The 12,692-nt window shown below is 46.6% G+C and overlaps 1 protein-coding gene across 1 annotated transcript in view; it reads left to right on the forward strand.

Annotated features, from left to right (window-relative positions):
- LOC106747354 (homeobox protein aristaless-like) overlaps positions 1–12,692 on the forward strand; it is a 131,930-nt gene that overhangs the window by 37,523 nt on the left and 81,715 nt on the right. Inside the window, exon 2 of the mRNA XM_014624785.1 lies at positions 11,870–11,956. Coding sequence (XP_014480271.1) covers positions 11,870–11,956 — 87 coding nt within the window. The remainder of the gene's footprint in view (positions 1–11,869; positions 11,957–12,692) is intronic.

A 12,692-nucleotide genomic window follows, 5' to 3' on the forward strand; every position in this document is an offset into this window, starting at 1 on the left:
CACGTGCAAGAAAGAGAAAGAGAATAAGATAGCGATGTTCACTCTGGGACATAGTCTTTCCAAGTGCTGTATTCCCGATAGAAATAATATAAAAATTATATATGTTGAGAGAAAATTTAAATAAATGAGAATAGATCTCTCAACGGTATCCTTTAGTTATTCGGATAATCGTAATTAATTTTGCACACAAAATAAATGTCGTTGAATCAATAAGATTTGTTGTTCAACCTTAGCATAATTGGAGTGAATCTTTTTGATTCAATGGCAAATATCATTAAAACTATTATGTTATGTGTTAGCTTCAATAATGTCGCTATTGAATTAAGAATTCCAATTACGCGTGTTGTTGGAAATTTTGTTGATTCAATAGCATTTTTTGCCGTGCGTGATACAACATGGTGTGTCAGGGTAATAAGAAAGGTAATAAGAAGATCATTCGACAAACATGCAGCAATATCCCTGATAGAGCGCTTTTATTTCTCTGTTCTACATTGTGCCATGGACTTCTTTTACTTATATTTTAGAGAGAGAGAGAGAGAGAGAGAATGGCAAAATTGATTAAGATGTAGACAAACACTGACGGTTTCTCAGAAGAAAATGCGTCGTTTGACAAATTGCTTTCGATCTTCCACGAAGCGGAAAGTCCCACTTGAAATTCTCGCGAGGAAATTTGTGCGAGGTAATAATTGCGTCGCATTATTAGCGCAGTAAATTACGTCTCTTAACGAGATGAAATACCTCTAAAAAACACCGGTATACCTTCCGATCGCGAGTAGCGATAAGTAATCGAGGAAGGTGGAGAGGATACACACAGTCGGACAGAGACATATTCGAGCGATTTTAAATCCCTCTCCCCGTCGACCAGCTATTTTTCAAAGCTACTTCAGCCGAAGATCCAATGCGGCGAGAAGATACGCCAGGATACGGACTTAAAAAATTGGCCGGTGAAGGGGAAAACTCTTCCGTTTTATTTTCGATCTGGAAACGATACCGCGGTATAATTCGCAGGGCTGACTATCGATCTACCTGTTCGACGCCGCGCGACGTCTGTCCACATTGTCGCCGTTCGTTACGTTAATTCGTTACGTAAGCCGTACCGGAGAGCCACGTGAAGCACGCGGAAACGCCGGCTAATCGCTCTCGTCCGGTAAAGTCATTGATCGGCTACGCGTGCCAGCCAGTCACGTGTTACGAGTTACGTTGATTCGTGGAATTGAACGTTGGAATTAATTCGGTTTGCAAGTCGATAGCGGGACGGGGTGCATGGGAGAAGGAACTTGGTACGAGCGATCGGGCAATCAAAGCCGACTGGCGAACGTAGGGAATCGAGAGAGAGAGAGAAGATTGTATTCGGGGCCGTAATTCATTCCGAGACACGCTGGGGGCGCGCGGCCGAAATGGAAGACGCGATTCAGATGGTATCACGTTTTAACGTCTGTTTGACATTTAACCGACGCTAGAACGGGGAGAGAGAGAGAGAGAGAGAGAGAGAGAGAATCGAAGAGTCGATGATGCGACTTTATTACTTCGTTAACGAGACGATATTTAATAGTTTCTCGATTGGGTATCGGCAACAAAGTTCGATGAAACTTGTCCGGTATAATTACAAGCATTGCTTAGTTAAATAGATTTTTCGCTTCTTAAATTCCTTCCGGCCGAGAATGGAATTAAATTTCTACGAAAGCAATTAAGAAGCTTAGTTGGAATCAACGAAGGTATTGTCGTCTATGTCTACACGAAGCTTTCGAATCAGAATTTCTTGAAATCTAGTAGTTATCGATATCGACGTTCTCCTGTCTGAAAGTCATTCTTCCGTTGTTAGCGTCTGTAATTGATAATTACGGGATGTTTTGTATGCTCCAACGATTAACATTTCACCGACCGCTGATCCTCCTTTCCTCCCCCCGCGCATCTTCGGCCGAGTTACATTTATTGCGCTCAATCGCGCGAATAATGGTGTCTGCATCTACGGAGGGGATGTAAATCAATACATTACAACCGACATTACAAGCCGGCTATCCGGCCGTTCTCCATCTCGCGCATTATCTACGATGCGCGTCGATATCGTCTTCAGGTATGAAGAGAGCGCCGCGCTATCTATCGCGGACGCTTCGATCCTTATTACCTCCGGCACCGGAGCTACGCCCATCAATTTGCATTTCCATTCGTGGTCCCGGTGTAACGTTATCGGCCTGCCTCGGCCGGCGTCGTCGATCAGGCGAAATCGCGCCTTTACAAGCGTTTTGACCACAAACGGACTGTTCTATCTGAACGCCACGTCGTGACTTTTGATCGTGCGTGCGTGTGTATCTACACGGCGGCAGGGTCGGGTCAACTTTCATCCTAACATTTCTCTTTGTCACACGCGTTTTCAATTTCTTATTTAACGCGTTCCTACGCCCGCAGCCTCTGATACATTACCACTCATTACATGAGCATCCGTTATGATATTATAACGTCGGATCGAGAAGTTTGATTCGATCTTCTACTTTCTTCGGTAAGCCGAGCATTTTCTATAATAAAAGCATGATATCAGAGTTTTAAGGATTATAGACGGTAGTTAATAAATAAATTTATTTCCATCGAATACAATTCGACTGAGGTTGATTGAAAAAACTGCAAACAGTCAATTTTGCAATCAAGCAAGTTTGCATCTTTGATTGCAGAGATCGAATGAAACTTTTGACCGATCCTTTTTACTCAATTGTTTCAACAATTAGCTCCTCGCTGACATTTTGTCGTTTTATTAGCGAAATTTATCTGCCGATTAAACATAAGTCAATATAAAAGGACGGATTGGTCGACCCTGGATGCAATGTGCGCAGGTGTGCGAGCCAATGGAAGGCCGTAGGTGCGCGGGAACACACGTCGTGTTTCACTGCTGCGGCCATCGCCGGATAATAATCTGCGGTTTCGCATCGCGCGCGCGAACGAGCACCGACACCGGCGCATGATCTTGTTGGTTTAGGGATATTATCGATAATTTGACAATCGACCGCCGGGCACGACGCCTCTCTCGCCACCATTAACCGACCGCCGTGCATCTCGCCATTATGGGCAGCCCGTTCGATTAGAGTTGCGCTTCCAGCCGTACTCATAAAATTTCAGCGCAAATCGGCACTCTCTGCAGGGGAAACGACCGACGGATGTAAAGTCTCGAGCAATGCGTTCACGTTGCAATGTTGACACCTTGCGATTTTCCTCGTGCAACCGCCCGGCACCGGTCTCGCCGGATCGCGGCGCAAATGAAAATCGATAAAAACGGAGAGATCAGCGCAGGAAGCGGCAGCTGCGCGGCCGGTCCGGCGGGCGGGCTTCTTCCTGCTAAACAAACAGGGAGCGAGCGTGGCGAGTTTCTTTGGGAAACCGCAGACTGCTTCCCTCGACTCGTTAACGAGATCCTCGGTGCTCGATCATGCGAGCTCTCGCGCCAATTCCCCCCTTCCCTCCCTTTCTCGCTCTTCTTCGCCGAAACTCGACCGCAGGTTTCGCGCCGCGAGACCGCGAAGAAGAACGAATCTCCGGCGTACAGCGAGCCGCAAAAACGAACGGAACAAACGCTTAAGAACACACAATGAGACGCGGACGATGAATCAAAATGGGCCGCGAGCCCCGCATTTGCTTTGCATTACGCGTGCGCCGGAGAATCGCTTTCGGATCGCGCAAAAACTTAACGGTCGGCTTGCGCGCGAGCGAACGAGCTCGCATGGCGGTAACGTGCGGCGATATATCGCGATATTTAACCCATTATCCGCCGCGGAGCTTCTTGCGGCCGATTTTTCTCGCGTCGATCCCGCGGCTCGATCGACTTGCTCGACCGCAGCGCGTCCGCGCGCGACTGAAGCTCGCTATAAATAACGTCCCGAGAAAAAAAATTAATGTCCGAGGAGACAAACAGAAGGAAATCGTCTTCTCTGCTAGTTATTTTTAAAACTGCGGCTGGAATAGTTTTTCTTAAAAAAAAATTCACACGGGCTTCCGGTTGACAGTTTCTGAAATTACGTGCGCAAATACGCTGTTTGCCTACGTACTACGTTGAATTTTTTTTCAAGCGCGACGGCGTTTGTACGAAACTTTTGATATGAGTACGAATATCGAAAGAAAATTTCGATGTGAAAAGTATTGAAAGGAAAATATCGATACTAGTATTACATCAGTAGCATCACAACATTCTTAGTTAAGCTTCGGCTTGAATTCGATTTCATGCGAAGACTACGGATTTACATCGGTAGCAGCGACGAGACTCGTGAAATCGGATTCGTTACCGTGCACCCGACGATAAGATTTCGCGGTGTTTTCCTGTTGCGTAACGCATATTCTTCGATGCAATCGGCGAGCGTTAAGTACGATGTGGAAGCATACGGTTAGATCTCGTTTTTTTTTTTCACGTGAGACCGCTACCTATCGACCGGAAGACGCAGGTTAAGACCTCCTTCCTTTCAATCTAGGCGGTGCAACGGGCAAGAAAGAAATCCAGGATATGCACTTAAGCGAGGCGGAAGCGCCGCTTGTCTAATTAACTTGCGCGGCAACATTAAATCGTCAAATGAGAAAACGCGACGGGGAGAAATGACGCCGGGGCGAGCAGATAAGCGCCGGCAATGAAAGAAACGCGAGCCAGTTAACAGTATGTCGATTTTACAGTTATTGTTATGGAACAAGCGCACGCACTCGCGCGCTCGCTTGTGAATCTAGAACTCGAAACGTTGGACAGAGCGCGTTAACTGAGACACGTCATGCGCCTCGTATTATGAGACTAATCAGGCGTGATAAGTACAATTATTCGTAAGATTATACAGGACGTGGGAAATCTTGATATTAATTATTATACTTCGACTATCTGTAATGTAGATCCGTGTTAATAATCGGGACTTGGAATTTGTTTTACGTAAGATATTCAGATCTCAATTATACTTGAACGTCCAATTGCATCACACGATACACGTGATATTACTATAATTACAATCGCGATTAAACTGAAAAACTCATCCGGCTTTAAATTCAAATATGGGGTATCTTATTTGAGACGAGTTTCAAGCAAGCTATATTAATACCGACTATAATTTTGCTAATTGAAATCCTTAACTAACTATAGAATGGAAATATAATCCATAGAATCTATATATAAATAAAATCTATTCTACGAAACGTCACATTAATATTTCGATATACTGAAAAAATGTGACCGTTCAAGTAATAATATTGATTAAATGGTTACTCCAATATTCTTTGGCAAATATTTACTAGAAATAGAAATATAATTGACTATATACAGTATATTTCTTTCATATAAGTAAATATTCACTTGTATGTGTGAAAAAAATTGCGACAAGTATTAAATGTACAATATTGAGAATATCAGAATTTATTTTTAGAAAATATCTTCTAGACAGAAAAATCTAAATTTAAAACCACTAGGTTTCTTTAATGGAAAAAAAGTGTTACATAATTTTAGTGAATATTCTTTTCAATTTAGAACCATTTTATATTTATAATCAGCAATTCATTTACAAATTAAGATATTATTACGTTCAAGCAAGTATTTACTACAAACTATTATAAAATATATTAAATTGATAAAAATATAACTTAATTTAAAAAGCTAAAAAACAAATAATTACGTTTACTTGATTCTAGTACTTTTTTTCTGCGTGACAATTACTTCTTACACTGAAAGAAATTATAATTATGATTTAATTATAACCTTTTTACGGCTTTAACCACAAGAATAGTTGCGGCAATATGCATGTAAGGTTATTCTCACTGACATTAATAGTAACATTTATCGGAGAAAAAGAGTTTTTCTACGATAATTATAATTCTTTCACTATGATTATTACGTATACGAATATCAAATATTTTTCTCTCAACATTAGTAGCTCGCGCTAACATTCGAAGAACACGCCGAGAGAATTTCGAAACCTCACGCTCGAAACCGTCGCAGATTCACGGCACTTCTCTTCCCGTTACTCTTCTCTCTCCCTCTCCTCCGTTCTTTTCGCGAATAAAGTGAGCACGGCCGGGGAAAACGAAAGAATCCGGAAATTGCCGGGGCGTCATCAGTTCTCCTGCTATATCGTCGAGGCGTCGGCCGCGAAGATTAACCAATCAGACGGACGTTGCCATCGCACAATAGCCGGCTTAATGAGTGTTAGCCGGGCCGCTTATCGATCGTGCGAGCCGATCGATGATCCCCTTTTCTTCCGCCACTTTCCACGTCATTCCCGGGGCTCCTTCTTTTGCCGGCCTCCTCGTCTCCCTTTTTCATCGCCTCGCGGCACAATGCCTCCGTCTGGTAGCGTCTCCGATATCTATATCTTCGCCGGCCGGTCAGGCCCCTCCAAGAATCACAGCAGCCGAGGGAAAAAAGGGGTTGGGGATCGACGATTGAGAGAGGAGAATAATGTTTTCGTTGGCGCGTAACGGGGGGAATGGTCGCGATGAGCTCCACGAGGGACGTGAAAGAACGTTTCCTCGAAGTCAGCTGCGATGAAGTATAGAGGCGGCGGAAACAAGGCGAGAAATAAAAAGTGATATTACAGATCAATGAAATGTGACATTATAAAACGCAGGGTGACGCGTGCGAGGAAGGCAGATGTGATTAATCCCGACACGACGGCTGGGTCATGCGATTAACAACCCTTTGCTCAGTGCGTTAATAATGTCTATTGAAAGATGAAGAAAGTTGCGATATAATGGACCGATAAAAGATCTCTTAGCTTGAAAGACGGCGGATCTTCGCACAGATTAAAATGGCATACGTCTATTCGTCGAGTCCGAGGGTTAAAGGTTAAAACAAATAATCCCGGCATAATAAGAGAGTTGACGTAACCCCGTAATAATCCCCGTTTCCTCATAGACACATAATAGCTTAACGGCTCTCAGGAAGGCTAAGAGGATTTCCGTTGAATCGCTTTACGTTGCGTGTATTTAGGAATCTCGCGCTTTTACTCATCGTTTATCTTCGCTGATTAGGAGCGACGATTTTCCAAGGTACAAACGAGCATTATCGAGCCCCAGGTCGAGTGACCCCTCTCTCTCTCTTCGACGCGTATTACGCTAAATTATGATCTTAACGGCGCTATTATAATATACCGAGTCGAAAGGGGCGCATGAGTCAGGTTCGCGCGCGCAAAAAGCCTCATTTAATTAAGCACTTATAAAGGTCAGCGGACGTTAGCGAGCGCACACTGCAGCGGCCGGAGGTCCCCGAATTAACTGCGAGCGTTCTTACACCTCGAGAGCGGCGCAGCGTGCGATGCTCTCTCCGTAGACGACGTTACCGAGTCCGCGCGATCTCATCCGATCGATGATTCGGCGTAATGGAGTAGCGCCGTAGGGGGCGTGGCCCAGGCTAATGACATCATCGTGACGTTTCCCTTCCTGTGTATCGGGAAAGAGAGAGAACGGCGGCAAGAACAATTCCGTGATAAACGAATGGACGGGCGAGGTGAGCGGACCGTGAGAGTCCCAAAGTCTAAGACTAATATGGAACCGCGACAAGTTCGCAGCTGTCACAGTTTAATCGCGATCCTCCGTGTTGACGCGGCCAACCGATGGTATGGGAAGGAAGAGGGATGTTAGGCAACTATGGTTAGGGTTTTCCTCCGGCAGTTCGGCTCGCAATTATGGCTGAGGTGAACTACCGGAGCAACCTCATCACAACGACATACGAGACGTGTGTTTTTATGCGAAGCTGAGCTCTGGCTGAGCGAAGGCGAGATTATATCGCCGCGATAATTCGACTGGCTTCTGAGCGGGTTTAATCGATTTCTCGGGGTCCAATTACATGAGAAAACCATTTTGATCCCATATGCGCTTCATGAGCCGAGTTATTACAAACTTCCAGAAATGTGTCGACTTTCGTCCGAAATCTATAAAAGAATCGTTTTAATCGTGTTTTAACATTTCAATGCGATGCGACATGAGATGCGAAATGCACGTTTTATTGAGGCTTTAACGCGATCCGAGCACGCTTTATTTCGATATTTAAATTTTATTTGGGCGCACGTATCTCTTTAACGATACGCGTGCCTTATCACGCGCGCAATTTAGTAAATGCGCAGCGCGCTCCCGCGATGCGGCTATATCGGCATTAATTATGGTGGTGTATCGGGCGGAGGGGGAGGCAGGCCAACGTAATTTCCTGTAATACAATTTTATCTTGCCGGTGGCATTCTCGGCGCGAGTAACCGGAAAAAGAAAAACGAACCGTCGGAGACGAGGGTAATGAATTTTTCGGAGAGTTATTGCGAGTGTCGTCTCGCTATACGCGGGCATATTTGCCTGCGCTTTATAATATAATTACGTAAGGTATACTCGCAGGTAGCACCGTTAGAGCAGCGCGCTTCGCTAAGTACAATAATTTTCTGGCACCGGAGCACGGAATACGGGAGCACCTCGCGAGATGAAGAAATTACGTAAATTCGAGACGCGCGAGCGGGGAAAACGGCGGCGGTCCTTAATGCTGAAAAGCGATTCGCGAAATTACAGTCCCGGCAATACGCCTTAATTTACATGTTTACCGGTGTGCCGAGCGGGCACCGATAATTTATTATTTACAATGATGCGATCGGGAGATACCGCCGAGCGCTTTCGAGAGAGAGAGAGCATGGTGGTACCGGGGGCGGTTGGAGAGAATCGCGCGGGAGGATCGGAAAGTAGCGCGCACGGATAATTATTTGTAGCCGCGGTTAAGCGTATGTAATTTCGAGAGTCGGTAGCGGCAATCGATCATCGCGATCAGATACAGAGACGGGCCCCGGAGGATAAGCGGGCCTTCCCGCGGGCCTTGGGAAGCGGAGGGGCCCCGAAGATAAGCTCGCGGCATGGGGTAGTCGTAATTATCGAGACACGGACGGTCGATGATCCTCTCGGGGCTACTTATTTCGCCACATCATCGATATCTCGTGCGCCCGTACGCCTCTAATCGCCGATCGGTCGTGCGCGCTTAACGTTTACCGGCGTAACGACGAGCCGTCGAGTTAACGCTGAGAGAAACGCCCGGGGAGTATATTCACGGTTTTACCTAATGCTCGAGTATGCTTGGTCGTTTGATTTCTGATCTAGCCCTTTCTAAGCGAGAGATCGCGAGATTACTCTCCTTAATCGCTCATGTTCTCTTGAGTCCTGAGGAGTGAAATCTCTCATTCAAAACGAGTGGTGAGTCATTCGACGGTGAAAATACTGCCATTCGGAATCGCGAGAGTGAATGTTTCATTGCAATCATAAAGTGGGCTCTTCATTTATACGAATGAACGTTTCTTCAATATATTAGGGTGAATTTGTGCCGATGAAGTGTGTATATATGCATGGTTATATAATCAGTGGAAGAAAAACTGCAACTGCATTTTTCTCTCGATGAACTTTTTCGTATGTAATTAGAGAAGTGTGTGTGCGTGACTCTCAGAAAATAAATTTTTCTTTCAAACACGCCGGATGCGTTCTGAAATTCACCGAGATGAAAATATTCTACCTTTCTTCTTCATTGTACATGAAATTCCCTGTACTTGGAATTCATTCTTTAATTCCGCATAAAGATACTCGATAATTCAGAATGAAACAATTCACTCTATATGAGGGAAAAGTCACTCGAATTCGAGTGATCGGCCGCAAGTCCACTTTCCGAATGGAATTTTATCCGAAGAAACTTAGCGAAGAGACTATGTTATCAAGAAGGGTATATTAAAAAATGCGTTTTCGTTGGGTAGACAACCGAACGTACTTTTCAATATCAATATTGGGCTCGATAATGGAAGCGGTCATTTCCGTGCTGAGAATCCGATGAATGTCACACGTGACAGCCGGCGTATAACACTGCACGGCACGGGAACGAATTCCCGCTAACTGGATTTTCTGCGATAAATCAGCTTAACCGAGTGCGCGTTTACCGAGGCCGAGGCGTGGCTAATGAAGCATCTGCGAGCGAGCAGGACGGTGCCGATGATCGGCAGTTTCGACGACGGTTCGAGTTTCTCACCAACTCCTTCCTTCCTTCGGCGCTTCGCCGGCGCGGCGCATCGCATCGCTTAACGGATCCACGGACGTGGCAGGCTCGTTTATAACTCCCCGGCACTCTCTCTCTCTCTCTCTATGACTTTTTCTCTCGCTCTCCTGAATAAAAATAAATCGCGCTGCGCCCGTGTCTGTATCGTTTATCAATCGGGACGCGCGCGCCGCGCCGTCCGACGGGCCGCGTCGCTCGTTACACCGTCGTGGAATTTCAGTACTTACCGAGCAGCGCTCCCAATTTGACGCATTGTTAGTATACGTTGGGTGATGTTGCTCGTAAGCGAGCGACAGAGAAAATTAACTAGCGCATGGATTACGTTTCGATAGACCGTCCAAGGCTCGGAGTCCAAAATATACCGGGGTATATTCGGAATTCTAAAGAAAGGGATCTGTTTTCTCGAAGGAAAACAATTCAGCGGACAAGGTTGCATTGCACGTATTGCGCGCGCTTCTCTTGGTAGGCAAGATCGCCGGATGATGCAATTGGACAGTCCAGGGAACGCGCGATGAATACTGTAATTTTTACGCCGCGGCTGCTTATCGACGCGATATATACGGGCCGGATTGGAGAAAGTGCAACGTTTACGGATCATTAAGACCGTTTAATGAAGTGTCTATCACGATGATGAGTAAAATTGCCTCGCTTCTCTCGTTCGGATTGTCCGCCGCTAATCGCACGCGCGTCCAGGTGGATGGACTTTTTGTTCTCCTCCACTTTCGCCCTCCGGGGTGTATCATATAAATTTATATGAGTAGCTGATGCGCTATTTCTATCCGACGAGATGGCATACATTTGTACATTATTACTCGCGCAAAGTGTTCGTATCGCCCAGTTTGGTTGATGGGAAGTTTTGTTCCCTTCAATCGAAACGCGTTTGGTTGCCTACAGGTAGAAAGATCCAACCAAACTCATTTCTCATCATGGCATTCTTAACGGATCGTTTTGCTGTCCACATATTGACCGACGGGTCTTGCTGCGGCGGGCGTTATTACTTGTATGGCGAATTATTTGTGTGTGAAACGTGCCGCGATTTGGAAAAGCCCATCGTGTTCCCATTCCGCCCCTCCACACTCGCCAACATTCTTATCGTCGCGTCTAACATGGTTACCGGCGCGATCGCTATCGGGCCCATAAAACCGCGAGAGTCTAGCTCTCTCCGTCTCGAGGCACCGAAGTTGCCATTTTAAGCAGCGCCGTTTCACCCACCCTCCTCTGCATCCCCCTCTCGCGTTGATGCTCGGCCGAGTCTCTCCAACAGCTTCACCCACTCTCTCCCTCTCTTTCCTTCTCTCTTGTATATCCGTTTCTTCCGCTCTGCTGAGAGAAGCGGGGAGAGCAGCCCGAGTTTATTCTGGATTGGCGAGTCCGCCGGTTGCCTCGATTGGCGGTTACTTCATGTTCGAGGCGGACCGACGAACGGAGGGCGTACGAGGAGACCCCCGCTCGACCCGGGGAACCAGACCAGACGTAGCCGCGCGCACCATTCGAAAGTTGGGCCGCCGGTGGGGAGGAGAATCACCTCTCTCCGACGGCTCTTCCGTCCAGGCCGGTTGGAGCGGCCCCACACACCGGTTCGCGCAGCCGCGACGTACGCCTCTCGCTCGCTCGTTTGCTCGTTTGCTCGTTCCCGGGTCCGAGAAGAAGAAGCGACGGCGCGACGCGGCACGACGTGGCGACCGCGACTCTTCTTATTTTCCCCCCCGTGTTGTGCCTCCCTTCTTCTCACTCGGCCGCTCTCGTTCCACCCTCCTTCTTCTCCCCCGGTCCTTTTCGGGGCACGCACCGGGTACGCGAGGGGGCTGGCACAGAAGGCCGATCGGCGACGCGGGTGATCTCTCCCGGTGAGCAGCGGATAAGGTGTCACGGAACTCGGGGCGAACGAAGGCGGAGTTTTCGGGAGGAACGAGGGGACATCGCTGGAAGTAACCCTGTCGACGCACCAAGGTTAGTGGCCCGATTACCCGTTGGGGGTACGTAGGATGGGGAGAGAGCGATTTCACGTGCGTGCCGGTTCGAGTGGTCGCGTGTGCACAAGGTGTCCATCTTCGCGAAGCTCACGATTATACACGGACTCTCGCAGTCTGAGGTTTAACAGTTGTTATTCCGAGAGCAATAACATTTGGTGGGTGCGATAACTTTGATCCAGCCGAGGAAACGGCATTTTTTTATAGCATCCATTTATCTTCCGATAAACACCAACTATTCAGCAACGTTACATCAATTTTCTACTCGACAATGCGATAGTCGTGTGTAATATTTGCTAGTGGGAAATTGACGTGATGTTAGTTGATGTTTACCAAGTGGTGACAGAAGGGGGAGTTGAAATCACCACGTTTATTATTTTCTCGACGGTTAAAGATGAATCTAAATATTTTTCTATCAATGACATCGCGACGACGATAGGTTGTGAGGTCAAGCAGTTTCCAACGTTCGCCTGTTGTCGAGCTCTTCACTGTAAACAGTGGTCATGTATGATAATGCGTGCAAACATACATGTGTCTTATCGTCATTATCTTGCTACGGAGCATTGTTCGTCATTGCGAACAGCATATCAGTCTCCCGACGAGACGAATAATTCTCAAGACAGCGAGCGGAAAGAAATTAGCATTAGTCAAGCGTCCTTCCTCCGGAGGTATGGAGAATATTTTTTCCATAATTGAATTATTACAACGAGTCGACG

The sequence above is a fragment of the Dinoponera quadriceps genome, unplaced genomic scaffold, assembly GCF_001313825.1.
Source record: "Dinoponera quadriceps isolate SergipeBrazil2010 unplaced genomic scaffold, ASM131382v1 scaffold1831, whole genome shotgun sequence".
Taxonomy (NCBI): domain Eukaryota; kingdom Metazoa; phylum Arthropoda; class Insecta; order Hymenoptera; family Formicidae; genus Dinoponera; species Dinoponera quadriceps.